The sequence below is a fragment of the Aulonocara stuartgranti genome (assembly GCF_965226115.1).
Source record: "Aulonocara stuartgranti genome assembly, chromosome: 11".
Lineage (NCBI taxonomy): Eukaryota > Metazoa > Chordata > Actinopteri > Cichliformes > Cichlidae > Aulonocara > Aulonocara stuartgranti.
In genome coordinates this window covers 25,168,195-25,187,877 of record NC_138947.1, presented here as the reverse complement: position 1 = coordinate 25,187,877, position 19,683 = coordinate 25,168,195, and the positions used below count along the sequence as shown (strand labels likewise).

General features: G+C 38.0%; 2 protein-coding genes across 12 annotated transcripts in view; one reads left to right on the top strand and one right to left on the bottom strand.

Annotated features, from left to right (window-relative positions):
- cobl (cordon-bleu WH2 repeat protein) overlaps positions 1–11,819 on the bottom strand; it is a 72,551-nt gene extending 60,732 nt beyond the window's left edge. For 2 of the 9 annotated variants that reach the window (XM_082552851.1, XM_082552850.1), the window contains exon 1: positions 10,895–11,539. In XM_082552851.1, the coding sequence (XP_082408977.1) occupies positions 10,895–10,923 (29 nt within the window). In that variant the 5' untranslated portion in view covers positions 10,924–11,539. Of the gene's footprint in view, positions 1–2,503; positions 2,657–2,943; positions 3,039–10,894; positions 11,541–11,587 lie in introns of those variants that run through there. The other 7 variants (XM_082552845.1, XM_082552844.1, XM_082552849.1 and 4 more) reach the window with 7 other exon arrangements.
- Positions 11,820–14,062: 2,243 nt separating this feature from the next.
- LOC309717934 (C-C chemokine receptor type 3-like) lies at positions 14,063–19,675 on the top strand. 3 transcript variants are annotated; one of them, XM_082552869.1, is made up of 4 exons: positions 14,063–14,170; positions 16,438–16,540; positions 17,436–17,576; positions 17,675–19,675. In XM_082552869.1, the coding sequence occupies exons 2-4, from the start codon at positions 16,534–16,536 to the stop codon at positions 18,568–18,570; spliced, it is 1,044 nt and encodes a 347-aa protein (XP_082408995.1). In that variant the 5' UTR covers positions 14,063–14,170; positions 16,438–16,533; the 3' UTR covers positions 18,571–19,675. The 3 variants fall into 3 exon arrangements, with proteins under 3 accessions (XP_082408995.1, XP_082408994.1, XP_082408993.1); XM_082552868.1 differs by lacking the exon at positions 14,063–14,170 and adding an exon at positions 14,945–15,075; XM_082552867.1 differs by lacking the exon at positions 14,063–14,170 and having other exon boundaries at positions 16,149–16,540.
- The last annotated feature ends 8 nt before the right edge of the window (positions 19,676–19,683 follow it).

Below are 19,683 nucleotides of genomic sequence, written 5' to 3'. Positions count from 1 at the left end.
AATACGACACACTTAAAATCAATCCTTTGATTTTTCTGAAAATCGACAGTGCCCCTTATAATCCTGTGTGCCTTATGTATGAATTCTGGTTGTGTTTACTGACCTCTAAACGATTTTATGTACACAGCGCTCGAAAATCTGTCAAATGTTTTAGTACGACTTTGCTAAGCTACGAAGCCGCACCGCTTGATGGATTGTCGGAGCATCACGGCATCGTAGGCAGGAGCCTCGCGGAGTGATACTGTGCTTCAACATAATATTACCGTATTGTATGTGTATAACCTCTTTTTAAGTTTTGTGGATATTATACATGGTTATGCTGAGGATATGTCGGCCAGTTTCCACTGGAAATGCCTTTTGATTAAACTGTCAGCAAGGAATTTGCACTGTTACATTTTTATATAACTTTAATGCACATAAAAAACAGCTGGTTGTTTATGTGAAAATACATTGATGGGTTTTTGGTTTTTTTGCACTAATAAAGTTGTGGAGTTGTAAAGTATTTTGTCTGGTGTCAATTAGAGATGGCACGATACCACTTTTTTATGTCCGATACCGATACCGATATCATAAATTTGGATATCTGCCGATACCGATATGAATCCGATAGTGTTTTTTAATCAACAAAACTGTTTTTTAAAATATCTTGCTGCATTTTGCAAGTCTGCAAGTTCATACTCAAGTTTAAAACAACAACTACACTAAAGCTATTCTGTTATACCTGTATACAAAAAAAATATTTCATAGTTCAGCAATACTGATCAATCTAATAAACTTAGACCTACACCATCCTCCCTATTCTGGTATTTTAAAGAGTACTTAGCGTAAATATTAAGCAACCTAACTAATAGGGTTCCAACTCCCAGCAACAACAAAAAGAAATAAATAAAAAATAAGGAACCACCCCTCACGCGCCACCTCATGATGCTTAATCGACGTAATCAACCTTAATTTGATGCAGTGTGAAAAAAAATGCACAGAAATCAATTATTTTTCAAGAAATATTAAATAGATTCAACATCTTTCTTCAACAAAATTGCAGACTGCACAGATGGTACCTTCCCAAAGTAAAAAGTACTATAGCTTACTAGGGTATATATTAGACTTAATAGTCACTATATACAGTAATTGACTTCTATTCATTTTACATCAAATTAAAACTTTAGGTGTCAGATAATTATTTATTAAAAGCTCGACATTTTAAATGAGAATAAGAAAGAAAAGTATGTCTTTGTGCCCCCTTTTCCCTGTTCATGCCCTATCGGCCCCCCTGGCTAAACTTTGCTAGATCCACCCCTGCACAGTTACCAGCGTCAGCTGTAGAAAAAGATCCTGGTGTATAAAGAAATATTAAATAAATTCTAACAACAGCTTATCAAGCTTAAACGTTCTGCTGTTGTTCAGCCGCTGGTTTCCTCTTTCTGGTGCAAAGTGGGCCAAAAACAAACCAGAGAGACGGACTCGCGACAGAAAAGCTGATCAGCTGATCATTTAAGCAGTTTCACGATTGAAGTAGCAGCCGGAGAGCGAGAGGCAGTCGCTTGTTAAGCTTAACGTGGGAATGCTTTACAAACATTCAGAGATGGACTTACACACTTGCTTTACTTCTCTCGGGGATAACTTTGTCGGAGATGAAATGCCGGGTTGCTAGCGAAGCTCCACATGCTATCCAGACCACCGACAGGTCCCGCATGCCACAGCCGCTCTATCACGTGATGCATACTGCTCCGACTGCTAACGTTCTGAGGTGAGTTACGGCGTGTTGCAAGTTTTGCGAGGTGCTTTCGTGATATTTAATGGATCGGATTACATTTTTTATTTTTCTCCGATATCCGATCCAGTAATTTAGGTCAGTATCGGACCGATACCGATACGTAATATCGGATCGGTCCATCTCTAGTGTCAATTATATCGTCAGTTATATTGTTATCGTAAATTTTCAAATGTATATCGTGATAAATATTTTTGGTCATATCGCCCTGCTCTACCCCTCATTCATTTTCATTCCACCCCTGAGGAGAATCTATAAACATATCTGAACATATGAATCAACAATGTTATAAACAGTAATACAAAATACAAAATTGGGCTGACAGAACTGTAGCAGCGTTGAGAAAATTAGAAATTCTATTGGGGGGTTTTTTCTTAACAGAAATAAAGGAAGCCATAAAGTACTGAATGAGCCAGGGTGCAGACCACGCATCATTGAATCTCTTTAAAATACTTTTATGAAAATCACAAATTAAAAAAACAAACGCAGATGCAAAACATACTCCAGCCACACAGCTCCTCGTGAGCACTGTGACAGATGTCAATGACAAGCTCCTTCTTGTGTGTTTGACCTCGGCTAAACATAAACTGTACTTGCCCTGACACACACAGCTGATTAGACAGAAATGAAACAGTTCATTCTCTCAGCAATGACAAGTGCCATATGATTAAGCACACACTCACTCTCTCAAGTATTAGCCTTGGATAAGAAAAGAAAAAACATCCCACTCACATCAAAAACAGTCCTTGTGCTGATTAAGTGTTCCGAACGTGTTATATATCAGACTGTTTAACTCTCGTTCCAAGGATTCGGGAGACACCCCGAAGAATCAGTGTAAGCATTTAATTGTAGACTCCGAAGTTGTTCAATCCAGTATTCTCGACGTTATCCCTGCCCAGTTTAAAGACAGCAAAATGAAGGACGTTTGCACATGGACATAGCACAGTGAGTGGACTCTAACCTGGCTAAAGTTAACCATTAACAGCTACGTCACATATCAACTAACTCGCGCCCAAAGGGCTCATAGAGTCATTGACTCATTATCCAGTGCAGTGAGAATGTTTCACTTTTTGGAATCACAGTGCATGTCATTTCTAATTATTGACTAGAAAATCTCTGACTATATACGCACCTAAAACTGTGTGTAGTGATGAAAGAGCAGACTTACAGACCTGTAACTGTGAGAGACTTTTTGCATTTTCCTGTTAAGTCTGAGTCTTTTAAGGTAAACAGCACAGGGCTCTGTGGAACTGTGGGACTGGGTCCTGGCCAGGCTTAACACAGGCAGCTAGTATCCTCCTCTCTCTTTCGCTTGCTGTTTGTCTCACCGTAACATTTCCCTTTCCCTCTCTCTCTCTCGCTTTTCCTCGCTCAAACATGTACAAAGACTCCTTTAGAAGAAGCCTAGTCTCCCACAGAGTTAGAATGAGCGTAAACAGAGAGAAAGAGTGGGAAAGTAAAGAAGCACCAAGGAACGCAACGCAAAAGGAAACCCAGCTCTGGCACAGGGGGGCAGTAAGTGCTGCTGAAGAGACTAAGTTACAATGCTCACACACATACACACCTGCACACACAGAAAAGGTTACTAATGGATAGTTCATTTTACTTGACAAAACAGCATTAACAAGGATGGATTTCTTTTGCTGGCCTCTATTAAAATTCTTTTAAAAAATTCGTCCACAATACTTTCTGCACAGGAGTACACATCAGTTTCCCTTCTAATAAAAAGAAGTCTATAGCAATGTATTCACATATATAAAATAATTATTGGTTTATACAGCAATGTCAGAAGTTTTTAACCCTCAGCATCAGCCGGGCTCCAGTCTACGGTGCATCTGAAATTAGAACATGTGGGCAGCTATAAAAACTTACCAGAAGGCACATAAATAAATATTTGAAAACATGCTTTACCTCTTCTATAACCTGAATATTACTATGCTCAATCTTGATCAAGACACTTGGGTTAAATCGTGACTGAATGTTAAGGCATGGCTTTGTGTGGTGGCACACATATTACACTACAAAATGTAAACACTGCCAATGTGTACGTCAGAGTTAAGATTATTCCTGTTTGATAAAAAGATTGCATAATACTAAATACACACTGGAGACCACCTTCACTTTGTTTTTAAATAGGGGAGAAATAAAGGTTAGACAATGTATCATTTATCCTTATTTGTCAGGGAAACACTGAGTAAATGGTCCCACGTTCCAAGATCTTATCAACCCAATATCCAAATATACTAGTGCATGACCCTAGTATATTATCCTCTATCAGAACCATCAAAACACATTTTTGAGTGGGTTGAGCAGGTGACCCATATGCCGAAAGGCTACTGCAGGATCCCTGGCACACTTCTTTATTTATCTGTTAAAAAAGGATTCTTTTACATTTAATTTATAAGAAAAAAACATTAAGCTTAATCTAGATAAAGCACAAAAAATATTTTTATGTTTTGTATGTCTTATCAGAATTAATCATTTATATTTCTTTCATGTATTTGTCCAGTAATCACACATTTGAAAAGTCAGACTTACGTTTTCACCTGATTACGCAATAGACACAGAGTGTGCAGCACACATCCGGGACACTCAGGTTCTCCCTCCACACATGCATCTAGTCAGCATACCCTTTGAGTGTCATGGTGTCCCCATGGCAACCTATATTTACACCACTTGACTGCAAAAGAAGGCAGATCTTAGTCCAGTAGCAGCTGTGGATTGGAGAGGCATGCACACCCAGGGTGAGTGACCCGGAGAAACACCAGTGAACAAGAGACAGAGTGTGGGAGACTGAAATTGGACATATGAGCCAAGTAAAGCATTTGTTTGCAGTTGCTAGTCACAAAACCTTCTAATTCAGCATATGTCTTGATGCTCATATTACTATCAATGTGCTTAACCCCCACCGCATCTCAATGTCAAGTCTGGAAATGCCAGCTTCATCCTCTATATTCACAGTCTCACCGCTGCCCCTCTCACTACAGCAAAGTGAAAATTACAAAGCATAGAGAAGCAAATGAAAAAATGTCAACATTTATTTTTGAACCTCTGATTTTCTTAACAGACATACAAACAAATGTGTTGCCATAATAATGGTCTAGGCTTGCAGGCAGCATACAATCATTAGCTCTCCTCAGACTGATAAATCATATCCGGTTTTACTGTCTCATTTGCCCAAATGCAAAATATTTCACTAAATTTGCATACAAGCTGTAACCTTATTACATATTATAAATAGCCCTGAATTTGCAAATAGTCTGAGGCTCCAGTGTTAATATTTTTAACTTGTATGAAACTTTAATTTACCTGATTATCAAGTCCTGACTTCTCCAAAAGAACCAAGTTAGGGCTCTGCAGAGTCTGATCAACATGTGTGCAGAGACCGTAATAACCCGTGGGAGATTAACAAAAAAAAAAAGAACACACACACCACACACACAACACCGCAGGTGCTAAATGATTTGTTACTCATGGGATCAATTAGGTTGCTTACACTCTTAAACAGTTAGCTAACGCAATAACCTCAGATGGAACCAGCAACCAGTAATCCACGGTTGTGGTCAAACTGTCTTTTTTTTTCTTAGAGGACGGACTGAAAGGACATGAGGTATCTAAAAGGCAGTCCTGCTTAAATTCTTTAAATGCTAATCAAAGCTGGTTCAGTGCTTGAGCACAGGATGTACCAGACCAGCTTTTACAAAAGGATAATACCATCCCACTGCATTAGCTACATTTAAAGGTTATCAATATTTTATAAATGTAACAATTATTTTCTACAGTTAGACTGGTGCTAATTTATATTTAAGTATGGACAAGAGCAACTATTCGTATTGTAACAACCTTTTTGTTTCGCTGCTATTTCTAGCATGTAAGGGAAACAATATTTTTTAAAAAGTTGATGTTTTTTATAGCCTGCATAAAACATGGCAAGAATGCACAGGACAAAATATTTACAGCTGTCTCTGAGTGATCTTTGGGACATCACAAATTCACCACAGCCTTTTGCATGTGCACGCGTTTAGCACTGCTAAAGTATTCGTCTGTCTCCTTTTGATTTTTGCTTCACGTCATTCCTTGACCTCATGGAAGACCTCAAGGAAAAAATGATTAGGACGTAGGATGTAATTTCACCAACGATTTAACCACAACCCAGAGTATTTATTTCACAACTAAAGAGAAAAATCCACCTACTGTGGATAGCACCACTACACATCAACCCTCTTTTTTGTATTCATCTCTTTTGACATATATAGTTATCATGTCTGCTTGTGACCAGTGACTAAGAGACATGCTGTAAACAGTTTAGCACAAAACATGTACCAAGACAACCACAATTCTCCAAATACAGGAACAGGAAGCTGACTTAACAGACTGTCTGCAGAGCTGGAAAAATCATGCCAGTTTTTTCCTTTTCTTATTTGGTCTTTTTTGAACATTTATTAACTGGCCTGTTCCCAAGGGCATTTCACTGTGTTCCAGCTACATTGTGGTAAAGCTCACGGGTGGCAAACAGACCAACAGAAGTAAGAGAACAAAAAAAGACAATAAATGGTTAGTAAGAAAGAGAGAGAAGAGGGAATCTCAGGTGGCACAAAGCCTTGTGTCGAGGGGGAACAGGGGGAAAGGGAATAATAAGGGTGGAGCAAAGAGTGGAATGTAGAGGAACAACAGCAGGAAATAATAATTAGTTTATTCTCTATTCCCTAAGCTGCTGCTTGTTCAATTAGAGAGAACTCCTGCTGGAGTGACAGGAAGAAAAGAAGAAGCAAAAATTTAAAAATATAAATATATAACACAAATCAATGAAAAGCTTCAGAAAAGCTGAAAAGTGAAATATTATCACAGCATTTGTGGGGAGAAAGTACAAAAGCATTCATTCATAACTTTTGGCAGAAAGCCATGCCTTAAAGGAAGGTTTGCCAACGTGAAAAAAGACTGCATTATGTGTTTAATAATAATAGCTTAAAAATGTCACATGTTGGTAAATTACTGATATGATTACAGGTTATTTCTTATCTTTCTCTGCAATGAAGGCAAAAGCAGGGAGAAACATTCCAAGGTTAAACATGTGCAAATCTATCACATTGAACACTCCTCTGCTTTATCACATCAGCTAGATGAATCCACCCAGCTTTAGTCACACACATGCAGTCCGTCTGTCTTCCTCTGTGACAAACACACATACCACAGAGACTAACATATGACAGCAGGCTTCCAGAAATAAATCTGAGCAGTGCATAACAGCTGCATAATACAGGCAGATACAGTGTACTGTAGATACTGTCAAATATACAAGCACTACTTTGTTGTAAGGTGTCTGCTAGTGCTTTTTTTGCAGGGGAGGGAGGGTGGGGGCAGAGGTTGACAAGTGGAAGAAAACAGAGTGGATAATGTAGTGAACCTAAGGATCACGATAGTTTATAAATAGGGCCAGTCTAGATGTCTGAAATGTCACTGATATAACGAAGCATTGTGCTGGAGTAACTATCTTATGAGCATAAGTGCTGCCTGATAGTGCGCTGCCCAAGGACCGATTAATTTCATCCTACTGTGCCTGGCCTTGTAAAATGCACTGTTGTTGTTAATTAAAGGAGTAGCACTTCCAGTTAATTTAATTAATAAGCTAACTACTTCACATAAAGATTATATGCCAGTCTTGTGCTTTTGAGCAAATATATTCCATCAGCGTGTGCTGAACAGGCTTGCAGAAGCACTGCATCCACACCCTCTCTATTTTAAACGGGATGGCCTGAGAGCTAGATGCAGACATTACCAGATACATACTGCACTACTGCCAACAACGCATAGCCTCAAACGCAACCCTCTCTCTCCCATCTCAGCTTTCATGAGTTAAATTTAACTCATCATAAAAATAACGTCCAGCTGTTACCATGTACGCCCTTTGCTAAATATGCGCACTGTATAGGCTTCCGAGCAAAGACAAAAAGAAGGGAACTCCCTTAGTCAGCAGCCCTGAGCTAGTGGCCGACCACATGAACCTTAATATTTTATGAAGTGGGTGTGAGGTTTGGAAAGGTTACGTCTGCTTCTGTCTTAAAATCATCTGAGACACCAGCTAGGAAAAGACATACAGTATGCTAGCTTAGATTACTCTTAGTCTATCTATACGTGTGCAACACAAATGGCATTCAAATGCTATGCAAACAGTCAAACAGTAAGAATGGCATTTGAGTTCAGCGGACACAACTTCAAAGTAACGAACGTTTTTGACTGTAGCTAGGCGAGACCTCTCTTCATATACATCACTTATTAGCTCACACAGACATCCACATAGAACAGGACAGGCAGCGTGGCATGCAGTAATTACCTCTGGGTGTGTGTATTTGTATGCATGCATACAGAATTTATCTGTAAAATCTCCAACCCCATCTTCCTGGGGGTGTGTTTTTGATTGGGCACCAAAACAAATAAACCAAAAAAACTGCAGATGTGTTTAAAGTAGGATGTGTGGCCCACCAGCGATGAAGCACATGGCAGCACAAATCTGGACGTTGACGATGGTAAGGCTGTTTTATTTTTTTTGCTCTTTGCGCTTCAAGAGGCCCTTTGAACAGCTAATAAGTGGGACCAAATGTGAGGTTTGGGTGGATGATTGTTACTGGGGACTGAACCATGTGACCAAAGTAAACTCACAAGGTTCTGACGTCACATGCATCAACGGCGTCTCAAGAAAAGAGAAAAGAATTCTTATTAAACTTCTACCACCTCAGTAAAACACTTTGAAGGATGGAAGAAAAGAAAAAAACAAGTGGGGAATTCTGTAAATTTGTAATTTACTTTAGTGGTTCTGCTTTAATTAATTCTCCATTTATTTAAGCCACTCTGCTGTTTCCTTATTGCTTCTGTGGGGTCGTGTACTAACCATAAGACCATGAAATAAAGCCATATTAAACAGACGCTTCTGCTCTCAACCTCGCTCGGCACACAAACAAGTACAGAGGCAGTCGCTTACTGACACACAAACACCCCAGGTCCAGACATGCAGAGGAAAACACCAGTGTGCTCATTAAGACTTCGAGAAAGAGGACTAGTCTGGTATAAATACAATGAACACACACTAAAAAAAGAGGGTGAGGTTAAGTAATGAAAACTATTTTGCTTCAGACGAGGACACATGTTGTCGAATGTTCATCCTGACTTTTTGTAACGTTCTCACTGGGAAATCATTTGTTTCTATTATTCAATTCAATTTCATTTTATTTACACAACAACTGTCATCTATACATCTTATATTGTAAACTGCAGACCTCACAGTATTACAGAAACAAACAAAAACAAGCACAAAATAAGCCAACAACAATCAAACGTTATATTCATGCCTAATTAGACTTTCTTTAAAGCTTAGGAACTAAGGACTTATTCAGTCCAACTTTGCACTACTGATAAAAACAGGCTTTGTAAGCACTGATACACAATCAAACATGTACATGCTCAGATTTCACTAGCCAGGTACAAAAGTTTAAAAAAGAAAAAAAAGAAGAAAAACAATCAACGGTCTCTTCCCAGACTGTTTGACTGTGCTGCATGTTAATGCAGTTTTATGAGCTGTGTTTCACGAGGGCGGCACTACGTAGTAAAGTAGCTACTCCCTGTGTGATGACGAAAGAGAGATCACAGAACAAAAGTTGTCAAGGTAGATTTAAATGGGAATACCTGTCGCATAAAGAGCAGATAAAAAGCCATTTTGCTTCCACTGCCAGCTACCTCCGTGACCTCTGCGCTTTATAATTTGGCCAACAAGCACTTAAGAGTCTGGATTCACTGTAATTAAGAGTATCTGGTTAAAGGAACCTTTGCTTTAAAGGTCACAGCAGGAGAAAAAAGAAAAGACCAAAATTTTATTCACCTCATCAACACTATCAAGTGTTGCTGGTATTTCCCCTGAAGAACATCACATTTTACTGTTTATACGATAGTGAACTATTACTACATAACTACAGGACATGGACGATGGCATTTTTATGGTGTCCCGCTGAGTAAAAGGTATGACTCATCTAAATTAGATCAGAATTGACAAGGTCAATGACAGGTGCTCTCAAGTACACAGGTATGACCATAATTAGCACCCAAGTACCACATAATGATGCTGAAGGACAGAGCAGCTCACCAGGACATTGCACACTAATTTTCTTTTGCTGACCACCCAGTAAAATACAAAACAAAAAAAACAGACACTGACTATTATGACATATTATTAAAAACATAGGCAGATGAAGGCTATAATTTGGCCTTTTATATCTTGCCTTTCTACCCCTGGACAACAAAAACAAACAGACTGGTAAATATAAATCAGCAATACTGCTTTTAGGGTGGAAAACACTTACTTTTATCCGCTTGTAGCACAACAACATGTGAAAGACTAAGACCTGCAATCATAGTGTGTGGACTCTGTCGTCAACAATAGCATGTTTTGGCATTCAAATGTACAGTAGATGATAAGGAGTTACTTGGTATGATCTGTTGGAGTGTGCCCTAATATAAGTTCTCATAACATGTAGGATAATCAGGTTGCATTTAGTTTATGTTTGGTTTTAAATGGCAGGCTCAATATGCAACTGGCGGCCCCACCCAAACTACACAATTAAAAGGAGCCTTTGGAAAGTACAGTTCACAGTTGTTGCTGTTCCAGCACCAGATCTTGATTAATGTCTCTCCATGAAACACCAAGGACACAGTTAAAATATTATGTGCTTCTAAGCCGCTCATGGTTTTTTCTATGTGTGTGGCAAACAGACTGGGCTGCTGGAACACTCTCTGTTGTCGGTGCTGACTATAGGCTGTGTGTTATTACTGGGCAGTCATATACACTTGAATGGGCAACGGGCCTATCTACAATAATTCATTGCCGTGAAAACAAACTTATAACAAATAGCACCCTATAATATCGCGGGAACATTAGAACCGAACCCATTAGTAGGTTATGGCTTTCATAGTAAGACTAGAAATTAGAGACTGTTATTCAGCCAAGGCGAATTCCCAGCTGACATTATTACAATTATCCAGAAACTTACGTAAACAATCAGAAGAAAAAACACTCACACGAACTGAGTTGTAAATAGTCTGGCGTGTCGAGTGTTTGTTTAGAAATGGGCTACTTACCCTAAAGGCGGCTTTGAGGACGCGCTCATCGCTGAGACTGCCTCCAACTTGAGATTAGCGGGGCTCGCTCCCAAAATGCGCTGTTACTCAGACTCGGTGGCTAACCATGATGTTGTCACCTGCGAGTTTTAGCATCATACTTACAATAATTTATAGTCGGCAAATTTTCTAGTATAACTCTAACAGGGAAAAACTGTCTATAAGAGTGCACAACAAGTGACAGTGTGCAAAGATGAGTCAGTCTGCTGTGAGCTGAAGCATACCAGCCGCAAACTGTCCCCGGAGGCTAGCAACGACCTAACAACATTAACACTATTGCTCACTATTTTTAAGTTATAGTCTATCCATGCTGAACATTCTTACTGAGTCATTCGGACTGAGTAACTTGTCATATCCACTTGTTGTAATCTTCGTATCCCTTCGCGAAGTTGTCAAGTCAACTGAACCATTAAAAAGACTACCGGGATGTCCTTCCAAACTAAAGGTTTCCTTTTGAAAACGCTCATTTCAAAGTCTTTCCGTCTTTGTGCGACTCTAATGAGGGATATATATTAGCTCCACAGAAAACATCTACGTTATAACTGTGCTATTTTTCCCTACTGTACCTCGCGTGAGGACAGTCTTGTAGCGCTTAAAGAGCATTAACGCTTTTATTTAGAAAGGAATCCCAAGCGATTTCCGTTATCTACATACTCTTACTTTGCCGAGATTCTCTTCAGCCCGCTTTCGTCAGCAGATCTAATGTCAATCATCCTCATCGGGACTTCATTCAGCGCCAACTGGAGAGCGTCGTTACGAATACCGTATAGAAATAGCCTACTACCAAAACACAAAATATAACAACATAGCGTGTGTACAAGTGTACAAACAGCAATATGAACTCCAATTAACACACACACACACACACACACACATCTATCTATCTATCTATCTATCTATCTATCTATCTATCTATCTATATGATGTATTATTATTATTGTTATATTTTGTTTGATGTCAGGTCTACAGCCGCCAAAGTCTGAGTCGTAGCTTCTAGGTGATAATACTTTATTTAAATTCTGCAATGACAATTCAAACCTTTTCTCCCAGCATGCTTTGTGCCACGAGAAAGCGTAGACATGTAGTCAAAACTGTCCACCACAAGAGGTCACCATAGACCATACAGTAATCACTCAGCGACTCTACTTTAAACATTATAAAAGTTATAGGTCTTATTAGGTTAAGAGTAGACTTTCTGTGGGTACACTGGCTATACTAAACGGTTTATAAAGATATTTATGTGGAATGTATGATATGAAGCAGAGGAAGAAGAGGAAGTAGTAGAGGAACAAGATGAAAAAGAAAAAGGAAAGTGAAGCTGGACGTGTGCAGGCTAAAACAAAATAACAATCAAACAAACAAACAGTATTTGAACAATAATAACAAGTCCACCTATAGCCACAATAAAAATTCCTCTTTAAGCCTTTAAGCTAAAAGAAAAAAAAAAAGAAAAACTACAGTCCTTTTCTCATGATGTGAATAAGGTGTGTAACCACATGTTATGTGTTGTTTGCGAGATTTGCTTGATAGTTGTTTGGTAATTCTCACTTCTAGACAAACAGGAAACTCTATTGGCACCTCTATTTCTGCACACCTTGTACTTGCAGACTTTAAGAGTGATAATTCATCTGTACACATCTGAAAGCATCACATGAGGAGCTGTGAAGCGTAATTCCTGACTCTACTAATTTGAAGAGCAATCAGTGAGATATCACTAAGTCAGGTGAATACATCAAATAAATATTCACTGTCAGGGTTAATTTAGTTTTAAATCAATTCAATTGTACTCATATAGCACCAAATGGAAACAACAGTTGACTCAAGGCACTTACGATGGTATATAGTGACACTGGCCTGGTGAACTTTTAGACTCATAAGATTTGTCTTATATTAGTTGCAATGGTGATTTAGGTCAAGTTTTCATAAAGCAGTAGAATCACTTCGATTCATGAGAAGGAGTGACAAACATTCAGAAGAAAAGACTACCTATGACAGCTCATAAGCAGCTCATAAGGAAACTGTGTCCAGGTCTGAGTCTTGCACAGCAGGACAAATCCACAACTAATATCATATCAAGACCTAGATGCAGGTCATCCTGTCCAGATTCATTCACAACAGCCTGATTTTTCTCGACACGATCTGCAGTCTTTATTTAAACAGATCATCCCCCCCAAACTACTGAAATAACTCTGTCAAAGCTAAACTATTTCTTAAAACATGCTTGCCTTTACCGTTGAAACTAACGATTGAAAAACTTTTTTTTTTTTCAGTTAAATGTGAAACAATGACTGAATTCTGACTATGGGTGTGAGTGAGCCATTATTTTTCAGTTAAGGCTGACATTAGATCAGATTAAAAATGGTTACAGTGTGGGAAATTCAAGCAGAGTTTCTTTGAAATCCTATTAAGCATTTCTTATCCATTAATAACAAAAATAAAGAAATTCTTGTCTTAAAAAAAGGGAGGCTGCTATATTCCATCAGTAGATTAAAATGTTACTAAATAATTACTCAAACACTGGAATAATCATGAACTGTAGTACAAACTGTTTTTATTTAACTAAAAAACGGACTTGAGGGCAGATCATAGGTCCATCAATGATCTGTCTGATCTGTTTCTCCACATTTTTATCATCAGTTTCTGTCACCCACATATACTTACAGTTATAAAGATTTAATTGTCTTTATAATATGTATCTAAATATAATCATGATTATTAAAAAATTAAACATGTCCTCTGCCCATTGGATTAAAATGGTGTTGCCTTGGTGAATGCTGGGTTCTTTATTTCCCTACTCACCCATGTGCCAGGGTTACTACTCAGAATTGATTCAACTTACTCTGATGAGCTTTTCTTGGAACAGTTTCCTGTTCCAAGAAAAGCTCTGAGTTCAGCAACTGAGAGTTGCTGAACTGAGAGTTGCTGAACTCAGGGTTTATTTTTAAGCTGTTTTAAACTCAAAATTTGATGAACTTGTTTCCTGGAAATAGAGCCCAGAAAGCAAGTTTCCAACATGTTGATATAAATAACCAGGGTAATCCCTCGTGTGTGAGCTCCCCTAATATTGGAGAAGTAGATAGAAGAAGTAGATACAAGTTCATTATGAAAAGAGTGCCTGGTACACTGTGCAAAAATGGTAAATGGTAAATGGCCTGTATTTGTATAGCTCTTTTACTAGTCCCTAAGGACCCCAAAGCGCTTTACACATCCAGTCATCCAGTCATATCACTAAGTCAGGTAGGTGAATACATTTTTACAGTGTTTGAAATATATGCAGTGTGATGTTTTGCATGATTTTGGAAATATGTTTGCACTTTAATGTGTAAAGCTTAAGGGTGTACACATTGCTGTAGGGATTTGAATCCAAAACACTGTCACCTACTTTTTTTTCTATCCTTGTACTACTCTGATTGGAAATTGTTTGCAAAGAACAAAGAACAACGCGAGGATCAGTGTCTCTCCAGAATCTGCTATATAGCGGTTTTTGTTATCTAGGACCTTGTCTGCTTTTTCCTTCCTCTTTGTGACGTTGAGTAGAAGGTGGGCAGGGGTTCCTGAAGGGAAGCAGACTTGTTGACACTTATTTAATAATGCTTGGTGGCAATTCTCTCCCCTGCAATCAAGCGTTTGGGAGGAAGTATGTCATCGATCTGTTTGTCTGTCTGTTTGTTAGTTAGTAACAATATACTAGGCATAAATACATTTGAATACACACACAGAATGTTTCACAAAAAACACAGACTGAAATACAGACACAAATTCCCTGTCCTCCAGCCTCTCCTGTTCCCTGTTCTTATTTTCTTTGTCTTTTTTTGTGGCAGTTTTGGATTTTGTGATTATTAAGAACTTTTCTGACCTCAGGGTTACTCCCAGTTTTACTTTATTAGCTTGTATCTCGTGTGTCTTGTCCCAAATTTTACTTCCTGTATGTTATTTCCCTGTGACAGTCCTCCTCCTGATTGCACATGTATTCATTACAGGCGTGTCTGTCTTTGGTTTTATATGTGGCGTCTGTTGTATTCTTCAGTAACCTCACTTGTGTGCTGCCTGCCTGTTTCTTGGATTCAGTTTGCAATTTTTTTCCAGCATTTGGATTTTGTTTGGACTCTGCATATTTGGATTTTCCAACTTCCAAAATAAAGGTGCGTTTTCTGCGTATTAACATCTCCCTGTTCAGCATCTGGGTCCTGTCATTCCATACAATATGACACGTCCTGACCTTTTATGCCTTTGATCTCACTGTGGAAAGCACTTTTATCTCTTGGACCTATGCTCAGCTTCTTCTTTTTCTTTTTTTAAGCTTAGAGTTAACTTCATTCAGGCTATCGTTCCATTTCTTAAAAACACATCATGACACTGCCCAGATTCCATTAGACAGGGAAAAAACAATTTCACTTCCTCACCGAAAAGAAAACTTTATTCACCTCAATGACTCTATCCATTGCTGCCGATTTTGTCTCGAAGAACACCGCGCTTTAATAGACGTGGAGCTACTACTGCGTAAATACGTTATATAACTGCACAGCACGAGTTGCATGTTTTTAGAGTTTTTCACCACAAGAGGACGATAAAGACCATGCATAAAATAGCAAGAATCGCTCTATAAAGAGTCATAAATATGCACCAGAGACGTACAACGAAACCAAGATCAAGGGAAAAAATATTTTAATATTATTAATATTTTAATAACAATACAAAACAAAAAATCAAAACAAAACGACAATAAAGACATATGAAGATATATATATATATATATATATATGGAAGTTAAAATAGAATAATTTGTAAAAAAAATCTCTAATTTGCCTTTTAATAGTGCAGCCCATTAAATAAATAAATAAATAAATAAAAACTTCATCCATCCATTGGTTCCCGCTTATCCTTTTCAGGGGGGGCGCTGAAGCCTATCCCAGATGTCATAGGGCGAGAGGCAGGGTCCACCCTGGACAGGTCGCCAGTCTGTCGCAGGGCTAAATAAAACCTTTTTAAAATTAATTTTACTTAATTAATTTTTTAAGAGGAAACTCTTAAAGCTAACTCTGGATAGAAGTCTTGAACAAATGCTAATATTTAATGCGTGCACATTTCTTATTCAAAGCTGCAAAATGTGACAGGAAATGTGGCAAACCAAAAGATAACCAGATACTGCAAACCTGTCTGATTAAAACAGATAAATAATTACCTTAACTTTAAGGAACTTTAAAAAGAGTAACATTTTATGAAACTGGAAAACACGAATAGCAACATGCATTTCAAAACGTTAATGACAAACTGTTTGGGCCTTTAAGCAAAAACTAACGGCTGTTTTCTAAAGGTGTGAAAATGTGTGTAATGCTGTGCTGTTCTTGAATTATTTTTGGGTGTCTAGATGGTAAGCTCAGAGTTTAAACTGATAAAGATCTCACCCAAGGACGTACAGGAAACGACATCTGCACTTCTGCTTCAGTACTACTCATTATCAGACTGCAGCATTAAGACTGTTATTTATCTCTCCACATCTAAAGCTATCGTCGCATCAACAACAGAGGGGGAAAAAAACGAGCCTTGACGCGTAATTCCTGACTCTACTTGGTTGGATTAGCCATCACTGAGATATCACTATGTCAGGTGAATATATTTTAACATTAATCCCGAATTTGGGATATTTGCAGTATAAACAATTTTTTTGTGTTATAATGTGTAATGGTAAGTCTGTATGCATTGCTTTAAGAATTTAAATTCAAATGCTGTAATACGGCAAATACTTGTTTTTTTCTCTTTCCATATTTGATCTAGATAACATTTTATTTGAGAACACTGTGCTCGAAAAATTGTTTGTAAAAGTGTAAGAAATGCTGCGATATCTTTGAAGTTCACCTTAATAAACCTTTTATATTTTCTTTGATCTGCAAACATGCATCTGCTGATTGAGACAATGTAAAAAATATTATTATAAAATGATGCTAATCATATTAAATAATCCATTAATTAAAATGTCCATGTAAGACAAAATGCTAAAATAAAGAAAAAGACCATAATGAAAGGTTAGTGGTTTAAGGTTTATAGGTTTATGGTTGTATTTGTGCTTTTAGCTTAATGTGATCTGGATTAAAATCAGCTACAATGGCGAACTAAAGTTTAAACTCTGTTCACATTCCCACAATTGGAGTACTTGTAATAACCAGCAGGTGGCTCAATAATCTCCGTTATCACTTGACTTAAACCTAATACAACAGAGCTGAACTGATTACTATTGGTATTTTTTTTTTTTTTTTTTTTTAGAAATAGAAAAAAAAACTCCTTTCAAAAAAACTGACGTGACAGCAACAGTGGTCTTCAACTTACATTGCAACTTTTTTCACCAGTTTTGTTGTTGTTGTTTTTAAATTAAAATGCTTGATAATGTGTGATAATATAACCTAATTTGGATGGTTAATTTTTGTAGTATGTGTGTAAATAATAGTAACAAAAAATAAGACTACTACTACTACTAATAAAACAATTATAATAACTCTCTTTACAGAACAGACCACACTGTACAGTTACGAGGACTATGAAAATGGTATAGGCGACTACGCTCCTACCAATTTCAGTGATGTACAGGTCTTCAGCCAAGTGTTTCTATCCACTCTCTATAGTTTGGTTTTTGCCTTGGGCTTCATAGGTAGGTGTGTCTTCTACTATGGGAATGACAGTTGTGTTTACACATTGGAGGGAAAGTGTCAAAGGTATACAATTCTCGACTCTTTTTTTCTGCCAAAGGTAACGGACTAGTGGTGTATGTCGTGGTGAAGTACCGCAATCAGAGCAACCTGACAGACATCTGCCTCTTCAACCTGGCTCTCTCTGACCTCCTCTTCGTCTTCACGCTGCCGTTCTACTCTCACTATGCCAGGGTCGGCCAGTGGACTTTTGGAGACTTCATGTGCCGTTTGTTGTCCGGCTCTCACCAGACTGGCTTCTTCAGCAGCATCTTCTTCATGGTTGTCATGACGCTGGACCGTTATGTAATCATCGTGCACTCTCACAGGGTGGCACGTTATCGTACAATGAGGGCAGCCATCATTCTGACCGTGCTCGTTTGGACGCTGAGCTTGTTTGTATCTCTGCCGGATTTTATCTTCACACAGGAAACAAAGGACGAGTCTCAGAAGTTTGGATGTAACTATCCCGAGGAGAAGAAAGTCTGGAAGCATTACAACCTGTTCACCACAAATGTGCTGGGTCTCGTGATTCCCATGCTGGTGATGGTAGGTTGCTACTCCAGGATCATCCCCACACTGGTAAACATGAGGACCGCAAAGAAGCACCGCATTGTCAAGCTGATCATCTGCATAGTGGTTGCATTCTTCTTGCTCTGGGCTCCATATAACATTTCCCGTTTCTTGAAGTTTCTTCAGGAAAAAGGAAAAATCCTACGTGATCCCATCTGGTACAAAAATGTAAGGCTGTCAGTGGTAGTAACTGAGGCGTTTGCTTACACTCACTGCTGTCTGAATCCCATCATATATGCATTTGTGGGAGAGAAGTTTATGAGAAGGGCCTTGAAGCTGCTGAAAAATTTTGTGCCTGGCATCAGGAATCTTCCAGACAGCTCATTCAGGAGAAGCTCAGTTATTTCCAAGTCCTCTGAAGTCACCTCCAATTATATCATGTAGAAGGTGTAGGGAGGATTGTTTGACATGAATGTTTCACCCTGTTATTACTGCAGACCATATCTTATTCATGTTTCAGTGATTTGTTTTGTTAATTTGGTCACTCCCACTTGCCACATAGCAGTTTTCTTCACCTGTGTCTCACCATGTTGAATTTTCAGTATTGTTTTGACTGTAAGATTTCAGATTTAAAGGCTCATTACTTCTGAAATGATTGTAACCTGCTAGCACTGCTGTCTGCTTTACAGATTCTCAAGTCCTTTCTAAACTATGGAATGAGGTTTTTTTTGCTGATGGTGTAAAATGAAACTATTTTCTTCATGCATGTTTTTATTCAACAGCTATGTAGGATAAACATATCGAAAAAGAAAACAAGGCATAATGGAACATTTTATACTTGTGTGCATAAAGCGTTTCATTCAAATGTATGCAAATACAGTGCTAGGTGTTAAAAGTACATTTTCACGTGTCTTCTGACATAATATTGGGTATTTGACAAATGATAAGGAACAACCTTTCCAGTGTGTATTTTTGTGTCAATTTTGTATACGCATGTACAGTATGCTGTATAGAGTTTTATATATTAGATTTTCTTTTTTTGTTTCAGTGAGTATTGCAGGTATTTCAAAGGTTATACTAAATATATATATTATCTTACTTTATTGTACACATTTGTTATGCTTTTTTTGGCTGCTGTTGTTTTTGATTCCTTGGCTTTGCAATTTCTTTACCAGTGAAAGTGATTATATTCTGCAATACTCATCTCTCATCCTGATTTTACATGGTAGTTTCCTTAAGACAGTCACTGATATGTAACTTCTGTCGGTGCTGTGCTTTTGGAAACCGAATTTCCCAGAGGAACCCACCCGAGGGATTAATAAAGTTTTATCTTATCTCTTATCTCTGATATTGCATATTTTGAGTATAATAGTGTGTATTGAGCATGATCTCCTATATTTCCCTTTGTAACTGTAAAGAAAAAATCCTTACATGAAAAGTCATGAAAAAAGAGATTATTAAAAAAAGACAAGATATGACGTGAGACAGTTCCTAATTTATTTATTTGATACTTAACTGTTTTCCACCATAGAACATTAGTGTTGTCTGTTATAGGGG